This window comes from Vipera berus (assembly GCF_964194415.1).
Source record: "Vipera berus genome assembly, chromosome: 13".
In the NCBI taxonomy this organism is placed as follows: Eukaryota; Metazoa; Chordata; class Lepidosauria; order Squamata; family Viperidae; genus Vipera; species Vipera berus.
This window is the reverse complement of record NC_138216.1, coordinates 3,536,280-3,561,309: the sequence shown is the minus strand read 5'-3', so window position 1 is coordinate 3,561,309 and position 25,030 is coordinate 3,536,280. Positions and strand designations below refer to the sequence as shown.

General features: G+C 48.4%; 1 protein-coding gene across 1 annotated transcript in view; it reads left to right on the top strand.

Moving 5' to 3' along the window:
- The window catches only part of RNF216 (ring finger protein 216), a 50,772-nt gene that overhangs the window by 1,965 nt on the left and 23,777 nt on the right, over positions 1-25,030 (top strand). The window contains exons 2-13 of the mRNA XM_081338436.1: positions 5,235-5,346; positions 6,018-6,163; positions 7,496-8,299; positions 8,565-8,641; positions 8,962-9,064; positions 9,722-9,886; positions 11,052-11,166; positions 12,331-12,470; positions 14,382-14,432; positions 15,129-15,266; positions 16,139-16,287; positions 17,420-17,498. Of these exons, the coding sequence (XP_081194562.1) occupies positions 5,283-5,346; positions 6,018-6,163; positions 7,496-8,299; positions 8,565-8,641; positions 8,962-9,064; positions 9,722-9,886; positions 11,052-11,166; positions 12,331-12,470; positions 14,382-14,432; positions 15,129-15,266; positions 16,139-16,287; positions 17,420-17,498 (2,031 nt within the window). The 5' untranslated portion in view covers positions 5,235-5,282. The remainder of the gene's footprint in view (positions 1-5,234; positions 5,347-6,017; positions 6,164-7,495; positions 8,300-8,564; positions 8,642-8,961; positions 9,065-9,721; positions 9,887-11,051; positions 11,167-12,330; positions 12,471-14,381; positions 14,433-15,128; positions 15,267-16,138; positions 16,288-17,419; positions 17,499-25,030) is intronic.

Sequence of the window (25,030 nt, the reverse complement as noted above, 5' to 3'; positions counted from 1 at the left end):
TGTGATCCCCCTCCGACAAAGTCAGTGGGGAAATCAAATTTGCTTAACCACGTTACTAACTGAACAACTTAACATAGGGCGAAACTCACTTAACCGACTTCTCACTTAACAGCGTAAAATTTGGCGCTCAACTGTGCTCATAAGTTGAAGACTTACCTGTATTGCTGACTTTTAAAAATCTACGTCGCCTAGGGCCAAATAGTCTTAATGACCGCCTCTGAACACTTCAGGTCTCCAGGCCAAAATGCTTCATGCCCTTTCTGAATCCTTCTGCTCTTCAGGTTGGTCCCCCGGATTTAGGAAATCTCCAGAGAACTATTTATTATTATTACATAACTTTTATTCATTAAACGTGAAACTCAGTCAACCGAACACTCAAATTGACTGGCACTGATGGCTGACACGGGCTGCTGCCAGCATCCTAGGTATCAACCAGGTATCTCCTTAAAATGTAAGATGTTCCGGGTAGCGCAGTTTTTTGTAGCTTTGCTGGAGTTCTTGCAGGAAGTTGCAATTTCTTGATATGTTTTGCGAAGTTTTTGGACATAGTTCCCAGTGCCCTGATGACAATGGGTATCACTGTTACCCGTTTCATCCATAATTGCACAGTTTCGATGGCCAGATCGCGGTAGTTCTTTTTCTTCGACTGGCATCTCCTGGTACGGCGATATCAAGATGATGATGATGATGATGATGATTATACCAGGTTTTTAAATTCTTCATTAACATTTGTGTTCATTTACCTATGGGGTTTTTTAATGGTGGTTCGCCAACTTGAATTTAAATGCGGCTTATACCCTTTGAACAAATCCAACACATAAGTGTGTTCCTTCTTACGTTTTTTCAGCCACACGTCTGCTCTTCCTCCGAGCCATACTGCCCTTTTCCATTTATGGAGTAGCCCTTCTGAACTCTTCCCTTGAAGTGCACTCTCCTTTCTGTTTTCTTCTCTCCCCCCCCAGCTCCTTTTTGTCTTCCCCCCTCCCTCCCTAAGGCAGTCTTTGCTCCCCCTTGGAAAGTCGTTCATTGGGATTACAAGGATAAATTTCCTGGTTTGCAACCGCTGGCAGGAACAAAGTCCGGTTACCTGTCTGGCTAGTTTTGTGTGCAGTGAAAACACAAACCAGCCTCTCCATCTGAACTTTCATGGGATGGGGGAAGGAAGGTAATAAGATCCAGGGATTTGGGGCAGAAGAGGCAGGGCAGAATTTGAAATTGTCCGAAGTACTTTGACGAAGTAGGTTTATTGAAATGGCGTGTAGGAATCTTCTAATTGCATCCTTGCTGCTTTGAGACTTGACAGATAATGTGTGGCTTGCTTCCTTAGCCGTGGGAACAAGCAGCGAGCACCATAATATGGTGCCCGTGTGTGTCTTTGTGTATGTGTGTATGTGTGTGATTGAGTTCTGCTTTGAACTTGACGTTTCTAAGTGGTTGCCGTTCATTGTATCAGTCAATACACTTCAGGCTTACAACAGTTTGTTTATTGAGCGTGCAAAGTTACAAGGGCACTGAAAAAAGTGACTTGTCACCGTTTTTCACACGACTGTTACACCGTCCCCATGGCCACGTGATTAAAATTCAGACGCTCGGCAACTGCCTCGTATTTATGACGGCCGCCGTGGCCCGGGGTCATGTGACCCTCCTTTGCCACCTTCTAACATGCAAAGTCAGTGGGGCAAAACTCACTTAACGTATGTCTTGCTTAGTGGCCGAAATTTTGGGCTCAGTTGTGGTCGTAAGTCAAGGACTACCTGTGTTCCCAGAAGGCACCACACGGAAGAGTGTTCCATGCAGAAGGTGAAGGTTTTGAAGATGGAGCCTAGGAAGGTTAATTGGAATTCTCTAATACCCGTGAATTAAATCAGGGCGTCCCAATCTTTTTCCTTCTTTACCTAAAACTGCTTAGTAGAAACTCTTTATCTAACTTGGGGGGACCGGCCTTAAGCCCCAATTCTTTCAGCCCCGTTGTAACTTTGAACGGTCGCCGGGTCGTAACTTGAGGACTAGCTGCGTTATAAAAACAATATCCTTGAACGGTCTTTATATGCCCTTTCAACAAATGAGCCACTGGCAACTTCGTCGGAATGCTATGGGAGATTTTTGAATAAACATTAGCCCGCCTGCCCCTCCTTAAGTCCATTTAAATATCCCTGTTGTGATGGGGAGGAACCACTTTTACCCAATTTGGGGCAATTTACCCAGGCAAATTGGGGAAGCCCCGAATTAAATGGAAAAAATCAGCAGAGTGTGGTGTTTTCAAAGCGTGGCAGCTTTATTCTCAGTTGTGTTGTTGGCGTGTGGCCTATTTGAATGTTCCTCCGTTGTAGAGTAATTGGCAAGTAAAAAAAAAAAATCTTAACCAGCAGGAAAAGTTGCTTAGTCTACTTGGGTCAGGCGCAAGTAACCAGGAACAGGAGTTGAGTTCAAAGCACTAAAAGTTTATTATCTGCTACCTGTGGAGAAGAATCTGGTCTAGCACCAGTCTAGGCCAATTGGTGCTGGATAAGGGTCAACAGAATTCAGGAGAGGGCTGGACTTGGGTCTCTTGTGACTACATAATGATTCTAAAGTGATAACACGTTTAACCCCACCCTTGGCCTTAGCCTGCTCATCTCCTGCAATGTGTATCTCAAGCATGCTGCTTTTTTTTTATGGGGGTGGCACTCTGCTTTTATTTGTTAAGATTTATCTGCATTTAATTTGTCAGATGTCTCTTCTGCTTTTCCTGCAGGCGCTCCAGGCAATGTATGTAGTGTTTCCTCCTACAGATGTCACCCAGTCAGTTTCCATGGCTCGGCATAGATTTTAACCTGGGTGTTCCCCAACGCCACACTTCTGTCTAGTTTGAAACATCCGAACTCTTTGCTTGGCATCTGAATTAGTTTGGTCTATGTCAGGAGGGACACGGTGGCTCAGTGGGTTAGCACGCTGAGCTTGTCGATCAGAAGGTCGGCAGTTTGGCGGGTCGAATCCCGAGTGCCGCGTAGCAGAGTGAACGCCTGTTACTCGTCCCAGCTTCTGCCAACCTAGCAGTTCGAAAGCACGTAAAAATGCAAGTAGAAAAACAGGGACCACTCCGGTGGGAAGGTAACAGCGTTCCGTGCGCCTTTAGCGTCCAGTCATGCCGGCCACATGACCACGGAGACGTCCTTGGACAAGCGCTGGCTCTTCGGCTTGGAAACGCGTGTGCGGGGGAACCTTTACCTTTACTATGTCAGGAGGTGTGGGGGGGCGGCTCTTCAAACTTGCCCACTTTAAGACTTGTGGATTTCAACTCCCAGAAGTACACCAGCCTTAAAAGTTGCCGAATCGGAGAATCCTGGTCTGTTTTGGCCATGGTTTGCTCTCCGAGCTTGTTTCAAGTTAGCTTCTAAACTTTTCGCAACATCGGCGGGATGTTCTTGCCCTATTTTTCTTAGCTTACGAAAGTCTCGTGCCAGTGTGGTGGTGTGGTTTAAATTTAAATTCTGAGCAGTTGATTGGTTCTCTTGTTGATGAAGAGTTTGAATGGTCTGAGTTCCTGGATATGCTGGATCTAGTTCAATATGCTTGTTAATGGCTCCTTCGGTAGAACACCAGGTAAAGTCACCTGCTTGGCGAGTGTTGGCACAGCCGCGGATTTTTGTTCCTTCCCCATAAAACCGGTGCTGTTCATTATCAATGTGGTTTGAGATGAGGGATTTTTGGCTGGGCCAGAAAATGCCTTTTAAAGTTCACGAACCCTTGTTTTCAATTGCCTTCTGGTCTACCTAACATATTAAACCTCTAGGAACATTTCCCCCCCCCCCCAATGTATAATTGGAGGTTTTGTTGGCTCGGATGACGGTTGTTTCTTGTTGAAACTTTTTGCTTTGGTGGATCTGCACATGCCGGTGTTCACGTGTTCCCCCTTCTGCGCTGACAGGAGAAACGAATCCCCTTGTTGCCCTCCTCAAGATGGGCTTGGAAAGTTGTGAGCTTGTTGTAAGGAAGAGTCTTGCTGTGTCCCCTTGAACTTCCTATTCCTTTCAGAAGGAATCCGTTGCACGGCCCTCTTTGAACCACTTTTGGTTTGCTATTCCAGCCGGGGAGAGTTTTTTGCATTCAGAATGATCTATTGCAGGGCTGTCCAGTCTTGGGCGAAATATTTTACCGTTCGAAAAACGTGGCCCGACGAATCCCGAGCTTTTCCTTGGAAAGTCCCCTTTTTGTGTATTCCCGGAACAAAACACAAAAAAAGGGAAATGGATAAAGGTCGCTGGACGTGTCTGTTGGGTTTTCTGGCCCCACCTGTGCCTGGCTTTCCATTCTCTGGCTTCGGAGAGATTGTATTTACACGCAAACACAGATGCCGATCTGTTCGAACCAAGGTCGGTGTGCCTTGAATCTGCTGACCGGGCTGGCGTGACGCAACGGTTGTGAGCCGAAGTTTGCTGCAGGCTTTTGGCAAAGAACAAAGTTGGATGTCTTTCCCGAGCGAGGGAGCCGTTTATTCGGCAGTCCTGCTGCCTCTGTCGGGATCCATAGGTCACATTTCAATTATAGCCTCTTGCATTTTCACATTACGTCTTCCCCACTTGAGCGTAGACGCCCACACATTTCATGGACACAAACACATCCCTGTGGAGGAGGACAAACACCACCCCCCCCCAAAAAAAAGGCACAGTATGAAGTCTTTGAGCAGCTGTGGCCTGGAAGGGGGAGTTAAGGCAGCATATTAAAGCTTGTTTAGGCTTGCCAAACCAGAGCAATGTGGCCTGCTCTGTGTGTGTGTCTGTGTGTGTGTGTCTGTGTGTTTTATAGAGCTACAGCTCTAGCAGGAGATACTGTACCATTTCAGACAAGGGGCTCTTCTTCACCACCACCACCACCACCAGTGGTGCTCAGTGATGGGGCATCCCCAACTTCTGGAAGGAAGCCGTTCCACTGGTCGCAAAATGGGATCACGTAACCCCGGGATGCCGCAGCCATCCTAAAGGCGAACCAGCGGCCAAGCCTCCAAATTTTGATCACCTGGGGACGGTGCCAGGACCGTAAGGGTGAAAAGCGATTCTTAAGTGCCCTTGTAACCAAATAAGTGGCGGTAAAAGTCAAGGGCCCGCCTGTAGCTAGATCGCCCCACGCAGAACCCAGCTTCTAACGGAAATTGGGATGCTGAGCAATTCGGCGGGAAACCTCACTCTGCCGCAGAGACGACTGGTGGGAAGCCAACGGGGCCTGTGGTCAAACTGTCCTTTGGATTCTTTTCGCAGGGGCTCCTGACGACGTGGAGGTCATGGTCAGGGGCCTAACCTTCTAACATGGAAGAAGGAGGTCAAAATGAAGTAATCGACTTGAATAATTTCCGGAGCCATCGAGGGAAAGGTAAGGCCAGGTAGTTCTCACCCCCCCACACACACCTTTGGGATCAGAAGTTCCGTTGCTAAGCGAGGGTGCTGCGAAGTGCCTTGCGCATGGCTGGCTGAGGAATTCTGGGAGTTGAAGTCCACAGGGGGTGGTAAAGGGGCCATTAGTCGCCCAGCCCTGTCCTGGGATTTCTCCCCTGCCTTATTTCAGCCCGTCCGCTTAACGATCACAACACAGCCCCAGATTGAGGCGGTTAAGTGAGAAATTGGCTCGGCGGGTTTTGCCCCATTTTTTCTTGCCACCCTCGTTAAGTGAATCGCCGCAACTGAGAAGTTAGTAACTCGCCACCGTTGTTAAGTGAATCACTGCAGTTGTTAAGCTGGTAACCTGGTTGTTAAGTGAATCTGGCTTCCCCATGGACTTTGCTTGTCGGAAGGCCGCCAAAGAAGGGGATCGCGCGACACCCCCCCTCCCCCGGGGACCCTGCGTCTGTCACAAACGCGAGTCAGTGGCCAAGCCCCCGAATATGAATCACGAGACCCTGGGGATCCCGCAACGGCCATTAGGTCCCAAGTCCCTTTTTTTCCAGTGAGGCTGTAACTCTAAGCAGCCACTAAATGAATTGTTGGAAGTCGAGGAGGGCCTGCAAGCCTTCAGCTAGCTGGCTGATAGACTTGTCCTTTGTTCAGATCGGGTTAGCCACCAAGACGAAGGACTGATCACCGTATCGGACTCCTCGGATGAAGACTTGCCTGTGATGTTGGACACACCTGTTCGCGGCCAGTGGGAAGAGGAGGAGGAGGAGGAGGATGAAGACGTGGTCATCTTGATGGAGGTAAGTCCTCCCCTCCTCCGTGAGACAGGCAGGCAGATATGGGGCGATCAGCCCCTGAAAGCCAGCCATAACAAACTTGGAACACTCTTCGAGAAGGCAGCCGAGATGTGATTTTTGCAAATCGTCTGGGGTGTAAACCAGGTGCAGGGTTTGAGAAGTGTCCCAAGGCTTCACGCAAGCACAATATTCCCCCTGCGTTCTTTAAATGCCAGTTTCCCGCTAAGCCTCAATTATTAATGTATTAAACCACAGTTTGGTGGTGCGTCGGCTACCATTGGCCAGAGTCGCGCTTTGCACTAAACCTCTGGGGTGTAAACCAGGTGCAGGGTTTGAGAAGTGTCCCAAGGCTTCACGCAAGCACAATATTTCCCCTGCGGTCTTTAAATGCCAGTTTCCCGCTAAGCCTCAATTATTAATGTATTAAACCACAGTTTGGTGGTGCGTCGGCTACCATTGGCCAGAGTCGCGCTTTGCACTAAACCTCTGGGGTGTAAACCAGGTGCAGGGTTTGAGAAGTGTCCCAAGGCTTCACGCAAGCACAATATTTCCCCTGCGGTCTTTAAATGCCAGTTTCCCGCTAAGCCTCAATTATTAATGTATTAAACCACAGTTTGGTGGTGCGTCGGCTACCATTGGCCAGAGTCGCGCTTTGCACTAAACCTCTGGGGTGTAAACCAGGTGCAGGGTTTGAGGAATGTCCCAAGGCTTCACGCAAGCACAGTATTATTTCCCCTTGCATTCTTCAAATGCCAGTTGGCTGCTTTCCAGCTGCTTAAATTTCTTCAGGCCGATGAGAGGTTTATTACCTAAATTTCATTGCACATATCCCAGCAGCTTTTATTCTTTCCTTTGAGATATTTCAGCACATCTTGACAAGTAGGAGCTTTTTTTTGTCCCACAAGGTCAAAGTTATAATTTGAAAGGGCTGCCCCAAGCAAAGTTGCGATTTTTGTGTTGCTGGGAATTTTTTTTTTTTGGTTCCAAAGGAAATTAGAATATCCTTCGTTTTTCTAATTCTCTTTTTGGGACTTAAAAAAGATTTATTTGCGGTCCTGAGAAATAAAACAGAGTTTAGAAAACGCCTTTTAATCCAACATCCCAGAACAGCATGGATGGTATACAGGTAGCCCTCGGCATGTGGCCATCATTAAGGATGCTGCTGCCAGTGGAGGCCGGTTGCCGAGCGTCCGCCAAATGCAGAACATTCTGCTGCTTTTTAGCACTCAAAGGCGGCTTAAAGAGCTGCTGTGGTCTAGATAAGAGGGATTCTAGATCGAGCACCCAGTTCCAAGGAAATGACCAATCTTAACCCCTCTCTGCCTCCTTGTAAAGACAGCCGCCAAGAGGTCCCCGCGGGCCAATGTGATCAAGCCCGCCGCTCCGTGGCAAGTCCTTAACAAGATGGGGGAAGGAGGATCTAACGGTAACGTGGTGACCCTTCCTCACAAGGAGCCAAAGACCAAGCCCCCGACGTCTCCCAGGCAGCTGGGGACCCGCCGGAGCTGCCTCAAGACGGGTAGGGCGGGACTGAGCCGGCTGACCCAGACCGAGGTCTTGGAGTTACCCGATTCTCCGGAGCCCGTTGAGCCCAGGGAACCTCGAGGGGCCGAGGCCGGGCCCAGCGTGGTCCAGAAGAGAGAGGTTGCCCCAGAGGTCATTAATTTGGAGGAAGTGGGGACCAATCAGGAGAACCCCGAGGAGGGAGATCGGACGCTTGAGCCGCGGCTGGCACCCAACCCCGGAGGGATCTTCCGTTGCGTTAAGGAGAACATGCGGCTGGATCATCCCTACTTCCAGCCGGCCAAGAAGGAGGCACGGGCTGTGGTCAATCTGCTTTCTTCTCGGCCGGCCCCGCTGGAAAGAGAAGTGGGACCTTTGCCGAGGGTATACCAAGGAGAGATCCCCGGGCCGGCGTTTCCCAGGCCTGAAGCTCAGCAAGATGGAATCCCGGGCCCTGCTTCCCCTCAGCTAGCTCATCCCCCAGAGGAAAATGGAGGCCAGCAGGCTGTCATCAACGAGCAAGCCGGTCCGGCGTTTCCAGCCCGAGGGTCACTGGATCCCAGCTCCGGTGAGCTTCCCAAGCAGACTGCCACTCTCTTGGACAAGGATCTGGTGGTGCTTCTGATCCGAGAAACGGTAAGTCTTGACGGTTGCTTCAGCCGTTGCGGTGCAGCGCTTAGAAGGCCTGTTGCCAGCTGACTCTGCCCAATGCCAGGAGTTCGATCCTGACCGGCTGAAGGTTGACTCAGATCAAGCAGAAGAGAGCTGGAAGGGACCTTGGGGGTCTTCTAGTCCAGCCCCCTGCTCAAGCAGGAGGCCCTCTACCATGTCAGCCTCTTCTTGAGAACTTCCAGGGATGGGGCACCCACAACTTCTGAAGGCAAACGTCCTGTTTTTCTAGGAAGCCAGGTTTCCAGACGCAACGAGAGAGTACATCGAAGAGCTCATACAGAGCAAAAACTGCTGTGACTTAAACATGTAAGTATATAGAAAAAGGCGTGGTGGGTAGTCAAGTAATGGCCATCAAACCTGGCACCCAGCTCCCCAGCTGCGGGCAAGCTTCCCTCCTTTGCAGCCCAACCGAAGCTGATTCTGACTTTTGTCTTCCTGCTCTTAACCGGGATTTATCTTTTGTGTTGTTTTGAATGTGCACCCCCCTGAATCTCTTTCCCCCCCCCCCGCCTCTGGATCTTGCAGAGCGTTGAAACTCTCTTCGTTTTTCGATGGGCCGGCCGGGGGAAGGGTCTTCAAAAGAGGGCCCTTTCCCACGCTCCTGTCTCCTTTTTTTCCTTTTGCAGACTCTGCAATTTACTCCTGGAAAATCCAGACTATCCAAAGAAGGAGCGCAGCATGGTTTTAAATCCAAACAGCAGCCTGCTTGCCAGCCAAGATGAGACGAAGGCAAGTGCGAGCTTTTTGGCGTACGGGTTGCCCTCTGCCGAAGAACCCTGCGTTCAGAGTGGCTGCTCGGAGCCACAATCACGCTGGAAAAAAGTAACCAGCCCTTGCGCTTGACGACCGTCGCAGGATCCCCAAGATCCCCAGGATCAGAATTCCGGCGCCGGGAGACTGGCGTGATTTATCCACGAGGGTGGCAGATTTATCCCAGGATCACGCCGTGGCCACTTTCCCAGCTGGCTTTGGACAAACCCAGTCAGCTGGGCCAGCGGGATTCGCTCGCTGACGGTGCGAAGTGCTTAACAACCATGCCGAAAAAGGTGGTAAAACCAGGCGGGACTCGTTTAGCAACTGCCTTGCTTAACAACGGAAATTCTGGTCCCAAATGTAGTCATAAGTCAGGGCTAGCTGTATGGATCTTCAGAAGTGCGTTAAAATGCTAAAGGGTATGTGAAAAAAAGTACCTAACTTCTTTTCTGTTTTCTTCTTCCTCCTCCTCCTCCTCCTCCCTCCCTTCTCGTCTTCCTCCTCTCTTCCTCCTCCTCCTCCTCTCCCTCCCTTCTCTTCTTCCTCCTCCTCTTCCTCTTATTCCTCCTTTCTCCTCCTCCTCTTCCTCTCCTCGTCTTCCTCCTCCTCCTCCTCCTCCTCCTCCTCTTCCAGGTGCCTAAAGTGGACTACTTTGACTTCTCCAAGCTCGATCCGCTCGACCAACGTTGCTTCATTCAAGCTGCTGACCTCCTCATGGCCGACTTCAAAATGCTGAGCAGCCAAGACATCAAGTGGGCGCTCCACGAACTCAAGGGACACTATGCAATCACACGAAAGGTTACCCCTCTTTTGGTTTTCTCTCTCTCTCCCTCCCCCCCCCACTCCTTTCCGAGAAGATCCTCCTTTTCTGTCCAAAACGGAGACACCCAGCCTGGGCTCAAAAAGAAATCCCGGAATTCAAAGTCCTCGTTAAGTGAGTTTTGCCCCATTTTGCAACCATTCTTGGCACGGTTGTTGAGTGAGTCTCCACCATTGTTCAGTTAGTCACACGGTGGTTAAGTGAATCTGGCTTGCCCCGTTGACTCTGCTTGCCAGAAGGTCACAAAAGGGGATCACGTCACACGCACACACACACACACCGGGACACTTCAACCGTCATAAACGCGAGTCAGTTGCCAAGCATCTAAATATAAACCACCTGACCACGGGGATGCTGCAAATGCATTTTCTCCCCCATTTCATGGAAAAGATCTATAAGGGTTGTCCAGTAAATAAATAAATGTAAAAGATAAAGGTAAAGGTTCCCCCGCACATGCGTGCTAGTCGTTTCCGACTCTAGGGGCCGGTGCTCATCTCCGTTTCAAAGCCGAAGAACCGGCGCTTGTCCGAGGACGTCTCCGTGGTCATGTGGCCGGCATGACTAGACGCCAAAGGCGCACGGAACGCTGTTACCTTCCCACCGGAGTGGTCCCTATTTTTCTACTTGCATTTTTACGTGCTTTCGAACTGCTAGGTTGGCAGAAGCTGGGATGAGTAACAGGCCTCTGTGACGCGGCACTCGGGATTCGACCCGCCAAACTGCCGACCTTCTGATCGACAAGCTTAGCGTCCTAACCCACTGAGCCACCGCGTCCCTATAAAATAAATGTAGATAACTGTAAAATATAAATGTAGATCCTGCTTTTTCCCCTCTGATCAAAGACGTTAATTTAGCCATCCCTGCAAGCTCCATCTCGAGAAGACTTATTCTCCAGTTCTGCTCCTGTAAAAGTGACACTTCGGTTACAGCCTTTCAAAGACCCCCCCCCCCCGCTGCACCTGGATTTTGGTGGGTGGGCTGCACGATCCACCCCGAGGCGCCTCTGCCTTCCAGGGGAGCACGCAGACTTAATCCTCCCCGGTCCAGATAGCTGCGGAAGCTTTAATTACATCCGTGCTTCCATCTTCACATCTCGGATTATGCCTTTTTTTTCCCCCTCCTTTCCCCTCCCTCTTTATTTAGGCCTTCTCCGATGCCATCAAAAAATGGCAAGAGTTATCTCCCGAGGCCAGCGGGAAACGAAAAAGGAGGAAAGAGATGAACCAGTATTCTTACATAGACTTCAAATTCGAGCAGGGTAAGCGCTTTTATGCTGGGCGATGCTCTTTGGTGACTCTGCAGAGACGGGTCGAACTGTTGGGGGCTGAATATAAAAACAGAAGAGGCAATTTTAGCCCGAAGGGATGGCGTCTCCAACCTCCGTGTTCCAGCATGAAGGTATGAGAAAGATCTGGGTGAATCTTAAGGTGGGCACCATGGAACTCACCAAAGAGGGCCCAGATTACCTTCCTTGGCCTTTTCCCTCCAAAATTTTCCTTGCCCTGGACGTCGCTTCGAAGCCGCTAATGAAATACAGATGGGCCTCCACTTATGACCCCAGTGGAGCTCAGAATTTGTTACGTTGCTAAGTGAGAAATTTGTTGAGTGAGTTTTGCCCCGTTTTTATGACTTTTCTTCCCACTGCTGTTCAGTTAAGAGTAGAATAGAGCTGGAAGGGACCTCGGAGGTCAGCTAGTCCAGCCCCCTGCTCAAGCAGGAGATCCGATGCCATTTCAGACCAATGGCTGCCCAGTCTCTTCTTAAAAACCTCCAGTGTTGGAGCATTCACCGCTTCTGGAGGTGAATTGTTCCACTGATTAATTGCTTCCCATTATCAGGAAGTTTCTCCTTAGTTCCAGGTTGCTTCTCTCTTTGGTTAGTTTCCATCTGTTGCTTCTTGTCCTGCCTTCGGGCGCTTTGAAGAATAGGTGGATCCCCCTCTTCTTTTTGGCAGCCCCTGAAGTGAATCACTGCAGTTGTTAAGTTAGCAACGTGTTTGTGAAGTGACTCTGCCCACACACCTATATATCTTTGTGTGTGAATAGCATGTGTTTATGTATGTTTTATATATATATGTACGTGCAGATACACACTTTCTTTTGAGAGCAGGTAACAGAATTTCAATTTTTGATGTATATTAATGTTTTACAGTAACAGTCTTTAGTGTTTAGTCAGCAACACGTCTGGGTTTGTATGTTGGACATTAATAACAGTACAATTTCCACCCCTACCCTTTATTCCATTTTTTTTAACCATTTATAAAAATGAATTTCATTTTTAAGGTGGGCCAGTGTGCTCGTAGTAAAAAAAAATGTCAGTAAAAGTTATCTTATCTTGTCTCTTTATCTTTTTAAGAGAAGCATTTGATTTGTTGCTTCTTCTTTTTTTCAATGACCCGTCATGCTTTCAAACTACGCTTCAGGTGACACCAAGATTGAGAAGCGCATGTTTTTCTTGGAGAACAAACGGCGCCACTGGAGGAATTACGACCAGTTCTCCCTCCTGCCTCCGGTGCAGCTGGAGAGGGAGTTTTACGAACAGAAGATCAAAGAGATGGCGGAGGTAGTTGCAGCCATGGCTGGGGAGTGGGTGGGGATGGGGGTGCTTGTTCTCTCCCCTTGCACGTAAAGATCTGGTAAAATCTCCATTCATTCCGCCGGGACCTGAAGACCTGGCTCTTCGAGCTCTCTGGCCCAGGCTGAGAATTTTAACTTTAAAATTTTAATTGGGGTTTTTCTACTTTTTCAGGGATTGTTGTAATTTTTTTAATCGTTTTTAACTTTTGTATTTCTTGTTTTAATTACCCTGTAAACTGCCCTGAGTCCTTCGGGAAAGGGCGGTAAACAAATCTAAATAAATAAATAAATAAATAAATAAAATCAAAGGCCTTGATCACTGTAGGTTGAACAAGTAGCAAACAAGGTGCAACTCTCCTTAAACATGCTCGCTGCGTTCTCAGCGGGATACACCGGAAGTTGGGTTTTCTCCCGTTCTTCTCACTGAACAAACATACAGTGAAAACCCAATTGCATGTCTAAACATGGAACCAAAATCCAAATTCTCATTCTCTAGATTCAGAGGCAGATAGAATTGGACCTGCCAGAAGCTTCACCCCTCTCTTTTTTTATTCTTATTTATTTAAACTATGTATATCGCCACCCGTCTTTTGGGCAAACTCTCTGCGAATCCCAATCAAAGATGAAAAGGCATGTAAATTGAATACATAAAATAAATAATTTTGCCCTCAGATCGGCAGGGAATCAGGCCTGGTGTGATTCCTGCCACCCTCTTGCAGTCATCTGCAGAAAATAATCCATGTGTTGCTTATTTCTGATAATAAGAAAACTCTCCCTTTTTACCACCCTGTAATCCCTTAATAAGGGACGCGGTGGCTCAGTGGGTTAGGACATTGAGCTTGTCAATCAGAAGGTCGGCAGTTTGGTGGGTCGAATCCCGAGTGCCGCGTAGCAGAGTGAGCGCCTGTTACTTGTCCCAGCTTCTGCCAACCAAGCAGTTCGAAAGCACGTAAAAAATGCAAGTAGAAAAACAGGGACCACTACGGTGGGAAGGTAACAGCGTTCCGTGTGCCTTTGGCGTCTAGTCATGCCGGCCACAGGACCACGGAGACGTCCTCGGACAAGCACTGGCTCTTCGGCTTTGAAACGGAGATGAGCACCAGTCCCTAGAGTCAGAAACGACTAGCACACATGTGCAGGGGAACCTTTACCTTTACCTAATCCCTTAATTTGGGGTAGAATCCAGGCGACTGAATGGAGCTGAGCATTTACTGGCTGGATGCCCTTCCTGATGCCTACATGGAGGTCACAGCAGATGTTTTCTCTTTGCTCCCTGATAAAGAAGCATCTGCACCTCAACCTTCCGAGCATCTTCTTCACTTGGCCACCCCCCGTTATGAAAATAATAAAATTAACAGTGAGAAAATAACAAGAAATAATTAAAACAGCAAGATACAAATAAAGATAATAAGAATGTACGGAAGTAGCTTCCAATATACAATTATACTTTAGCCTCTCTAAAATAAAAAGAAATGATTAAAACAGCAAGATATAAAGATGTAATGAAGTAGCTTCCCATATACAATTGCATTTTAGCCTTTCTAAAATAACAAGAAATAATTAAAACAGCATGATATAAATAAAGATATAAAGAAGTAGTTTCCCATATACGTTTACATTGTAGCCTTTCTTTCTAAAATAACAAGAAATAATTAAAACAGGAAGATATAAAGATGTAAAGAAATAGCTTCCCATATACACTTATATTTTAGCCTTTCTAAACTTACACCATATTCCTCTTCTTTCTGAAATCTATCCTGGCTAATCATCAAAACCATAAATTACAAGTTCATTTTTACACAAACAGTACATAAGGCATTTCCCAGCACTAATAATAAAGGTAGATGCTCTGTTTCCACTATTATTAATGCTAAATGTGTCTTTTCCCTCTTGCCAGCATGCAGATTTTCTTCTTGCCCTGCAGATGAATGAAGAGCAGTATCAAAAAGTAAGTAGCTGAAAGACATCTGTGACAAATTTTATTGATCTTTGTATATTTAAAAAAAAAAAAGCTGGCTACGTCAAGCTGTGATGGCATTGGTGACCGTCAAAAAGTCCACGAGGTCACAATTCGAACCCTTGGCAACCCGCACGATTTTATGACGGCTGCAGCATTTGCGGCCTTCCCACCTGTTTTCCAACAAGCCAGCAGGAAAAGATTGCAAACGGTGATCACGCGGTGTGTCATTTAAGAAGTACGGCGATTCATTTAAAACGACCTCTTGGGGGGGAGGGGGAAAGGGACGTAAAACCAGGTGCAGTCGTGTGATGCCTCACTTAAAACCCGGCACATTTTCCCTTGCAAGTTGTGGTCCTAAGACAAGGACTAGCTGTATTGGGGTTAACAATGTTGATCTGTTCCTGTTTGTGGTTCACGTGGTCCTGTTTCACCTCTTTAAGTGCAAAAACCCACCTGTGGCTTTTGGAATGCCTCTGTTCTTCAAAACGGCCTGTAAAAACTTTTTCCTCCATGTGGCAAAAGGAGTCTTTGAAGCGGGTGAGGCTTGATACGCCCGAGGTGTCCCTTCTAAGTTGCAGTTTCACGCAAGGGAATGCAGTCTCTCCTAGGCAGAGCAAGGGCCAAAGCAGCGATAAGAACTCAACTTTGGGGGGGGTGTGTGTGTGTGTGTGTCTTATTTTTCAGGATGGCCAGCTGATCGAGTGCCGCTGTTGCTACGGGGAGTTTGCGTTTGAAGAGCTGACCCAGTGTGCGGATGGACACCTGTTCTGCAAGGAATGCTTAATAAAATATGCTCAGGAGGCCGTCTTTGGCTCTGGAAAGGTAAGGACCTTCTCTTTTAGGGTACGCCCAAGGACTTGAGGGGTCCTTGGTGCTCTCTGAGCTTGGTGGTTTTCTTGCAGACGTTTCCTGAGCCAAACTAGGTGACCTCATCATCAGGGCTGGTGATCATCAGACTAGTGCTGATGACGTTCCCTAGTTGGTCCATGAAACGTCTGCAAGAAAACCACCAAGCTCAGAGAGAGCCGAGGACCCCACAATTCAACCTTGAGCTCCAAATATTCTCTCCTTTATTGCAACTCTGATTCATGCAGAAAGACACCCCCTTACACACAGCTCCCCAAACCAGCGGGTTCTCGCCCAAGCTTTTTCTCCCTGCCTATTTGATCGTTAGGTAAAGGTAAAGCGACGCGGTGGCTCAGTGGGTTAAGACGCTGAGCTCGTCGATCAGAAGGTCGGCAGTTTGGCGGGTCGAATCCCGAGTGCCGCGTAGCAGAGTGAGCGCCTGTTACTCATCCCAGCTTCTGCCAACCTAGCAGTTCGAAAACACGTAAAAATGCGAGTAGAAAAATAGGGACCACTGCAGTGGGAAGGTAACAGTGCTCCGTGCACCTTTGGCGTCCAGTCATGCCGGCCACATGACCACGGAGACGTCCTCGGACAAGCGCTGGCTCTTTGGCTTTGAAACGGAGATGAGCAACGGCCCCTAGAGTCGGAAATGACTAGCACGCATGTGCGGGGGAACCTTTACCTTTACCTTATTTCATCATTTCTTATTCTTCTTCCCCCCCCCCCGCCTGCAATGCTGCATTCTAGCTACTGCACCACACCACGCGTGCACATCCCTCACTCCGGGCCTGTAACCTCCCATGTCCTCTTCTCCTTTCTCCCCCCCCCCGCCCCCCCGAACCCAGTCAGAGCTCAGCTGCATGGAAGGGAGCTGCACGTGTTCGTTCCCCACCAGCGAACTGGAGAAAGTGCTTCCGGAAAACATCCTCTGCAAATACTACGAGAGGAAAGGCGAGGAGGAGGTGGCGGCTGCTTGCGCGGATGAACTGGTCAGGTAAAGCTCACTGCGCCCCGGCTGGGGGTATTGGGGGGGAGGGAGGAAGACTTAGGAGCATCCTTCCTCCCTTTCAAGGCTCTGTCCGTGGCAGCAATCCACGTCGCAGCTCAAGAGATGTCAAATCCGGGCCTCTTGGAGCTCGGCGAAGCTTTGTCCGCGTAGAGGCATCTGTAAACCGGCTGTGTGATGGCGCGTCTTGTTTCTTTTTTGCTGTCCTCCTTTTTGGCAGATCCCGTGATCTTTCGGCAGGCCAGGAAACCTCAATGAGCGTATTTTTTTCCTCCCTCTGTTCCTCCCCCACCCCCAATCTCCCAGCATTCTTTTTTTTTTAAATTTCATATGAATTAGCCTTGCTTTGCATTGGGCAGGAAGCTTTTTCCAGCTGACAGTGGCCAGTCTCCTCATTTTGGAGGGGGGGGGGAGAAGAAGAGGAAAATCTTTGGGTCTGTGGGAGGAGGAGGAAGAAAATATTTGGGTTTGCGTGGGTTTGGGAGAGGCCGTGGGAGTGCCTTAAACCTTGAAGACGTTTAACCTGGGTTTTAACAGGTATTTGGCTCCTGTTTTGCTAAAAAAAAGAAAAAGCACAATTCGGTTTTTTTGCAACATGGGAACTCTTGAGTGAGTGCCACAGAAATGGGGCTTGGGGTGACCTGCCGTCGGAAAGCCCCACGGTGGAGTTAACACAACCTGGTTTAACTTCATGGCCTCCAGAGGAGCTTCGGAGGAGATCCAGCTAATCCTCGACTTACAATCACAGCTTGGGACCAGAAATTCCACGCTAAGCAAGAAAGGTTTTACGACCTCTTTGTCCCAGTTGTTAAAACCACCGCAGTTGTTAAGCGAAACCACGCAGTTAACTGAGCAAGCCTGCCTTCCCCCATTGACCTGGCTTGTCAGAAGCTGGCTGGGTAGGCCGCCAAGGGCCACCTCGGGACTCTTTTAAGTCTGCTCGTAAGTCGCTTTTTCCGTTGCTGTTGTAACTTTGAAGAGTCCGAGTTTGTAAGTTGAGGATTACCTGCACTGCGACGGAAGGCCGCGGTGGCTGTTCCCTCTGCCTTTCAGCGGCTGTCCATTTCCGCGCCTTGCTTTATGCGAGCTTCCCCTCACTCGTTCTTCCTCTGCTTTCTAGATGTCCCTTTTGTAACTTCCCGGCTCTCCTGGACAAGGATGTGAAGCGGTTCAGTTGTCCCAACCCCTGCTGCAGAAAGGTAGGCTGTGCCTGTTTATTAAAACAACCGACCGGTCGCTTAGCAAGACACAACCAGGGGGAGATTTACGTAGACACAGCTAGAGGTGCCAGGGTGGGGCTTAACTCGCAAGCCATTTAGGCTAACTTTGCAGTTGGCAGGTAGCAAAGTGATGTGACTCATAACCTTGATGAAAGAGAAAGGAACATCTGGAGATGGATCTTTTTTGTGGGGTGTGTGTGTGTCTTTCAATACCACAAAATGCAAAGAAACACCAGCCAAGCTTTTCACATTTGGTCCTTTGTTGAATCGATTTGTGGAAAGCGTTCCGAGATTATATTCCGGATCAGCTGTCAAGTCAAGGTGGGGTCTGTGGGGATCTCCAAACTTGGCAACTTTAGGGCTTGTGGACTTCAACTCCCAGAATCCCTCAGCCAACCATGCTGGCTGGGGAACACTGGGAAGTTTGGAAGTCCACAAGTCTTTAAAGTTGCCAAGTTTGGAAACCCTCGGCATAGGCCGTGCGCACCCATTTTCCCGTGACTTCAAGCAGGTGGGGCCGCGTGTGGCAACTGTACGACCTGTGGACTTCCAACTCCCAGAATTCCCGAGCCAGCGTGGATTGCAGGCTGGCCCAGGAAGGGGGGGGTGTTATTTTCAGCTCTGGAACAGGATCTGCTCACTGAAAGCTTTTTTTGTTTTTTGGTATTGATTAAAAAGTGTGTGTAATTTGCACAAAGTCCACTTGGGGCTGCAAGCCGCTAGATGGCACCGTTGCTTACTCCGCAGTCAGGATGAATTTGCTGCAGTCTTCTTGAAAAATGAAATAAACCGCACCGCGACAGCACTCGTTCTGTGATCTGCTGTATGTATAAACTGCACCCTTGCTCTACAGTTGAATCTGTTGAATCCAGAGAAAACAGTTTTATCCAAAAAAAAAAGCCCCTTGTTAAGCTGGCTTCAGGATTTGAACCTGCTTCTCTCTGTCTATGGCAAAAGATCAGGCTGTTTTATTGTAGATTTTGATGGCAGCGGAAAACCGCTGAACAGCTGACTGTGTGGTGCAGGAAACAGTATTGTACTGAACCGATAAACGTTGGCGGTGTGAGTGTCAGCTTTTGCAAATACCCCCAAACTCTCTGGCTAGACCCACTCTGCCTCAGATCCAGCATAAATCATAGTTTAGCACCCATTCTCATTATAAATGACGCCTGGCTTGTTTTGGCATCTAACAAACTGCGGCTGTTTTAAACAAGGGCGGTAAAAAAGGGTGGATGTCTTATTTTATGCCTCTGAATAGCTTCGACTGTATTTTATTCTAACCAGTGTTCACAATTTCGATGCAATTAAAATTCTTAGTAGTTACACCATGAAAGCTTTCAGTCTGAAAGACACATTAAAACAAGAAAGGAAGGGGGGGAAAACATGCACGGATCTCGGATTTCTTCTCTCTTTCCAGATGTTTTGGGCAGTCTTCCTTCTCTGTCTAGTCCTCGGAAATAAAAGTCCCATAAAAATGATTTCCTTCTGAGCGAACGTATGTTGAGTCTGCCCCATTATTTCTTAATCCAGCTTGATCTCTGATATACTGCTAGTCCCTCTATTTACGACCACGATTGAGCTCCAAATTTATGTGGTTAGGGAGAAATGTGTTAAGTGAGTTTTGCCCCATTTCACGACTTTTCTTGCTGCAGTTGTTAAATTAGGAATACGGTTCTGAAGTGAATCTGCTATCCCCCATTGACATTGTTTGTCAGGAGGTCGTGACCCAGGACACGGCAACCGTCATAAATACGAGTCAGTTGCCAAGCGTCTGAAGGTAAATCACGGGGAGGCTGCCATGGCTGTTAAGTCCCCTTTTTTTCCCCCACTGCCGTTGTAACTTTGAACGGTTGCCAAATGGACTGTTGTAAGTTGAGGACCGCTTGTACGCGCTCTCACATTCCAGGACGTCTGCGGGGAGAAAAAAAAAACCCAGAATTTCTCCATGCTGCAATGTTTTTGGAATCTCAACTTGTGAAGCATATCGTTGCTCGGGGAGGTCCTCAAGAGTTAGGAAAATTTGTTCCGTGGAGGAGGTTGTGGTGTCACATCCAGGGATGCTGGGTATATTTGCTGCCGTGAGTTATTTATAAGTAAAAGAATTTTTTTTTAAAAAAAAATCCACAATTGATTTAGAGAACCCCTTTCTCTTCGTTCTTAGACGGGAGGGATGCTGGCAGGGATAACCTTAGCTCCATCAGATGGGATGTCCATGTGCTGGTCAAACGTGTGTTCTCTCTCTCTCTCTCTCTCTCTCTCTCTCTCTCTCTCTCTCTCTCTCTCTCTCTCTCTCAACCACGGGTGCAAACTTGCTGACCACGGCAGTTTCCAGGCCATTTCCGTATGTTTAGCACGGGCGGCTGAAAAGTCCGTTTTGCAGTCTCAGCACAAGTCACTGCAGCGTTTCCACTGAGCTGAGAGGACCAGAAGGGTTAGGGATGCTGTTGCCATGGCGATCATTCAACTAGGAAAGGGAGCCAGCCCATCAGTCCCTTTGTGAGGCTTGGGGGGGTGGGGGTGGGGGTGGAGAAGCTCAGAATGACAGCAAGAGGTTTTCACGATTGATGTATTTATTCCGACTCCCTTTCCCCTCGTGTGGCACTCAAAACAGCGTCGGGTAGTTTTCCACTTAAGGACCACAGCGGAGGCCAACTTTTCTGTCTCTCTAAGTGAGACAGCGAGTCAGGTGAGTTTTGCGGACTTTCCAGCCCTTGCAGGGAACCCCTGCAAGGCTTAAGTCAGTAACCACGGTTGTTAATTGAATCTGGCCTTCCCCTTGGACGTTGCTTCTCAGAAGGGGATCGCATTAGCCCTGCGCCGTCATAAGTACAAGTCAGTTGCCAAGCATCTGAATTTTGATCACGTGATTATGGGGCGTGTGTGTGTGTGTGTGTGTGTGTGTGCTGCAACAGCCATGAGGGTGAAAAATGACCACAATTCACTTTTTTCCAGTAACCATTGTAACTAAAGGAGTGGTTGTAACTCTTCATTTCCATTACATACGTGTAGAGTTTGGCCATCTCTTTAGCACTGGGGAGAACGCGCCCACAAGGGTCAAAATTCTAACGTTGGCTGTCTGTTGGCCTCTTTCTGCCCCCTCCCCTCCAAAAAAAGCTCGAGTCGAATTACAAATAGCTATCTATACCCTTCCTTTTTTTGCCAAAGCAGCTTCCTTGCCGTTTTTTCCCCCCCGCCCTTCCCAACACTCAAGCGAGCCCTCCGGAAGAAAAGAGACTTAATTTTGCTGTCATCGTTATAATTAAACCTCAATTATCTCGTTACAAGGCACGGCTAAGATACTCAACGAAGCTGGATGCAGCAAAACTCTAACTGCAGCCAGAAATCTCGACTGAATGACTCACAGAGCTTGGCGGAGCATTTTGAGCTGAAAAACATGTTTTTTTTTTAATTCAGAACTCAATTCTTTTTAATTCAGTGCTACGGGGGTTTGTCCCTGCGACTTTGGGCATTTTCTCTTTCGTTGAAGGTGTGGGTGTGATGCAAAGGTGGCTGATTTATCTTGGTGTCCAACAGCTCTGGACCTTTGCCTCTTCTTATAAATGTAAATAAAAGAGAATATCTGTAGCTCAGGATTGAACGGTGGGGACTCCCGTTGTCTTCCAGATTGCTTGTATATAAACAGAGAGCAAAGCCGGCTCCCTTCTAGCACCGATGATGTTAAATAGAAATAGAATAGAATAGAGCTGGGAAGGGGCCTTGGAGGTCTTCTAGTCCAGCCCACCTGCCCAAGCAGGAGATGTCTGCAAGAAAACCACCAAGCTCAGAGAGCACCAAGGACACGGACACACACACACACACACACACACACACACACACACACACACACACACACACACACAGAAAGACAGACAGGCCTGAAATCATACAGCCCATGTTTTCTTTGCAGTATAAAACTTTTCCTGGACTGGTAAAGCCACCTAGATGGCGTCTCCCCACACACACCCCGTCCCCCTTTTTCTGTCTGTGTGTGTGTGTGTGTGTATTCAAACTCAGCCCCCTCCTTCAGCTTTGCCTTGTGTGGATTATTGCTTAATTTCGGGCGTTGCAGTTTCTCTTCCTGCTGTTCTGATTTACACTCTTCTTTTCTCAGCACATTTTTTTTTTAGCACTTGCAGTGACAGAGCCCAGGGCGTGATTTGAACGGAAACAAATGCACTTTTTCCGGTTGGGCAAATGCTTCGTGGGCATTGTCTTCTCCATTTTGGTGGAGAGACTGGCCAGTGGCCTCTTCTGAAGGTTGATGATCCCTTTGGCTTTGTGGTGCTGGACCAACTTCTGCCTCATGGGGAGAGAACTTTCAGATCTGGGAGGGGAAATGTACAGCGAGAATTGCATCCTGCATGGAAAGAAAAAAAACGGGGGGAAACGGGCAACTGAGATTGGAAGCCCCAAGGGCCAAACCCCTACAGCTGCAGCCAAAAAGTCATTCAATATCAGCTCAGTCACGTTTTACGACCTCTGTGACTTAGGACTATAACGGGCAAGCTCCATTAAGGTCGTAACTGAAGCACTTTTTGTATTTGCTCCTTTTATTGGGAGCATTTGTTGTCAAAAATGGAGATGGGCAATTAATTGCCCCCAGAGGCCACATGAGAAACGGAGGCTTTTGTGAAGGACTGAACAAACAGGGGGTGTGATGGTGCACGGACACGTATGCACACACATACATATTTTTTTAATTATTTTTTTTTAAAAAAGCAGTCGCTTTTAAAATAAAAAGCAATGCAGTTGCACTGTGTACACGGCATACACTTACTCTGAGCTTGGGTGCTTTCTTACAGACGTTTCACGACCCAACTGGACAACATCCTCAGTGCTAGAAGAGAGTGGAGCACAAAGGATCCCACAGTTCTCCTCCTCCTCCTCTCCACAATCCCCCCTCCCTTCTAGCGCAGATGATGTTCCCTAGTTGGGTCATGAAAGGTCTGCAAGGAAAACAAGCTTAGCACCAAAGACTCTGCAGTTCCTCCCTCCCTCCCTCCCTCCCTCCCTCCTCCTCCTCCTCCTCTTCCTCCTCCTCCTCCTCTCCACAATCCCCCCTCCCTTCTAGCACTGATGATGTTACCTAGTTGGGTCATGAAAGGTCTGCAAGGAAACCACCCAGCTCAGAGAGCACCCAGGACCCCACAGTCCTTCCTTCCTTTCTTCTTTCTCTCTCTCTCTCTCTCTCTCTCTCTCTCTCTCTCTCTCTCTCTCTCTCTTTCTTTCCTTCTTTCTCTCCTCCTCCTCCTCCTCTCCACAATCCCCACTCCCTTCTAGCACTGATGATGTTCCCTAGTTGGGTCATGAAACGTCTGCAAGGAAACCACCCAGCTCAGAGAGCACCAAGGACCCCACAATCCATCCATCCTTTCTTTCTTCTTTCTCTCTCTCTCTCTCTCTCTCTCTCTCTCTCTCTCTCTCTCTCTCTCTCTCTCTCTCTCTCTCTTTCTTTCCTTCTTTCTCTCCTCCTCCTCTCCACAATCCCCCCTCCCTTCTAGCACTGATGATGTTCCCTAGTTGGGTCATGAAACGTCTGCAAGGAAACCACCCAGCTCAGAGAGCACCAAAAAAAAACCCCTCGTTTCAACCCTGAGCTACAGGTATTCTTCTTTATTGGCACATCTATTTACATTTGATTTCAACTTTCCAATTGAGCTGACCTGGGCTGCACAGGGACACATCCAGAAGGCCAGTTGTGGCCCAGGGGCCTTAAAAAATGCCCAGGTCTGATCAATAAAGAGCCCCCCCCTCCGGGTCCTTATGAAAAGTCGTTCTTTATTTTTTGCAAAGCTCTGCCTTTCCCCCCCCCTCTCCCTTTTCTCTCTCTCCCCTTCCGAACAGCCGAGAACACGCTCCATTGATTCTTTGCCAAAGCCGCAGGAAAAAGGAAGTTTTCTGCCTGCCTTTGCTCTTCTCGGCTCTTCCCCGCCCCGCTCTGACGGTCGGTTGGGGCAGGCATTTTTCTACCTTAAAAGGGCAGCAGATTTCGTGGGGCTGCTGAAGCTTAACCAGAGAGGAAGCAAAAGAGAAAAGTCTTGACTAGGAGGCAGAAAATTGTGTGGGGTTGTTTCTCTCTCTCTCTCTCTCTCTCTCTCTCTCTCTCTCTCTCTCTCTCTCTCTCTCTCTCTCTCTCTCTCTCTCTCTCTCTCTCTTCTTTCTTTCTTTCTTTCTCTCTTTCTCCTGCCCAGGCCTAAGGCTCGTGTTTCAGAGAGTTAGGTTGCTCTCCACCGACTGCTTAAAATTAGGGCAGAGATGCTTTTCTCTGGAGGCGGCTGTAAGGCCTCCGCCGTCCTGCGTTGCAAACCCTAACTTTGCTGCAAGGAAAAACTTATTTTTCAGGCAGGCAAAAACTTGTCTTCCGTTTTGTTTTGTTTTTGTTTTTTTTTTGCCAAATTTGGCTCCGATTCTACGGGACGAGGCAAGATTGAAAGATGCCACCAGCTTCCTCCTGGCAGGCGGTGAACATGTGAGGCCCCCATGTGATAAATAGGCCAGAAGGGAGAGAAGCAACGTAGGAAGTAAGGAGACATTTCCAGACGCCTTGGGACGGCTTCCTCCCTTCGGAGGTTGTGGCTGCTCTTAACACTGGAAGGCTTTTCAGAAGAAATTTGGACAGCCCTTTGTCTGAAATGGGACGAGGTTTCCGGCTTGAGCTGGGGGGGGGGGTTGGACTAGAGGACCTCCAAGGTCCCTTCCAGTTCTTCTTATGCCAGAGACTGGGCTAAGATGCCCGCAGCGTTGCTGCAGGCAGGCAGGCAGGTCTTAGGATCAGAAAGTTGCATATGGGGGATTCAGGACCCCTTTAAATCCCTGGAACCTCGTTAGTGAGTCATTAGAAGAGGGGGGACCCCCCCTCCCCAAAGTAGGAGGAATTCTCAAAAGGAAAAATATTCCCAACCCGGGCTCTGTAGTCAGGAGAACAAGCCTCCGCCCTCTAATAACCCTGCAGAGGTACCGATAATCCCCCAGGGACGCTGCGACCGTCATAAATACGAATCCGTTTTCAAGCCTCTGAAATTTCGATCGCATTAAACCCTGGGGATGCTGCGGCGGTCGTTAAGCGTGAAGGACAGTCCTAAAAGTCGCTTTTTTTCCCCCAGTGCCGTCGTGCCTTCGAACAGTCACTAAATGAACTCTCATAAGTCAGGGACCGTATTTGATAAAAAAGCTTTTGCCAGCAGGCATCCCCAGGAGCTGCGTGCTTACAGGTTTCCATCTCCTCCCCCTACCCATTTAAAAGCAAGCAGGGAGTTACCCCAAATTTATAGGTACCCCTCTGTTTTTCACTCCTGCCTCTGTGTGTGTGTGTGTGTGTGTGTGTGTGTGTGTGTGTGTGTGTGTGTGTGATGGCCAACATTTTAAGGCTGATAGCATCGGTTGGTGCTGTAGAACTAGCAAAGAAGCAGAAATGCAAAGTCAGAACAATGGAATTTGGTAGCTCTGAGTGTTTCTCTCTCTCTCTCTCTCTCTCTCTCTCTCCTCTCTCTCTCTCTCCTCTCTCTCCTTTC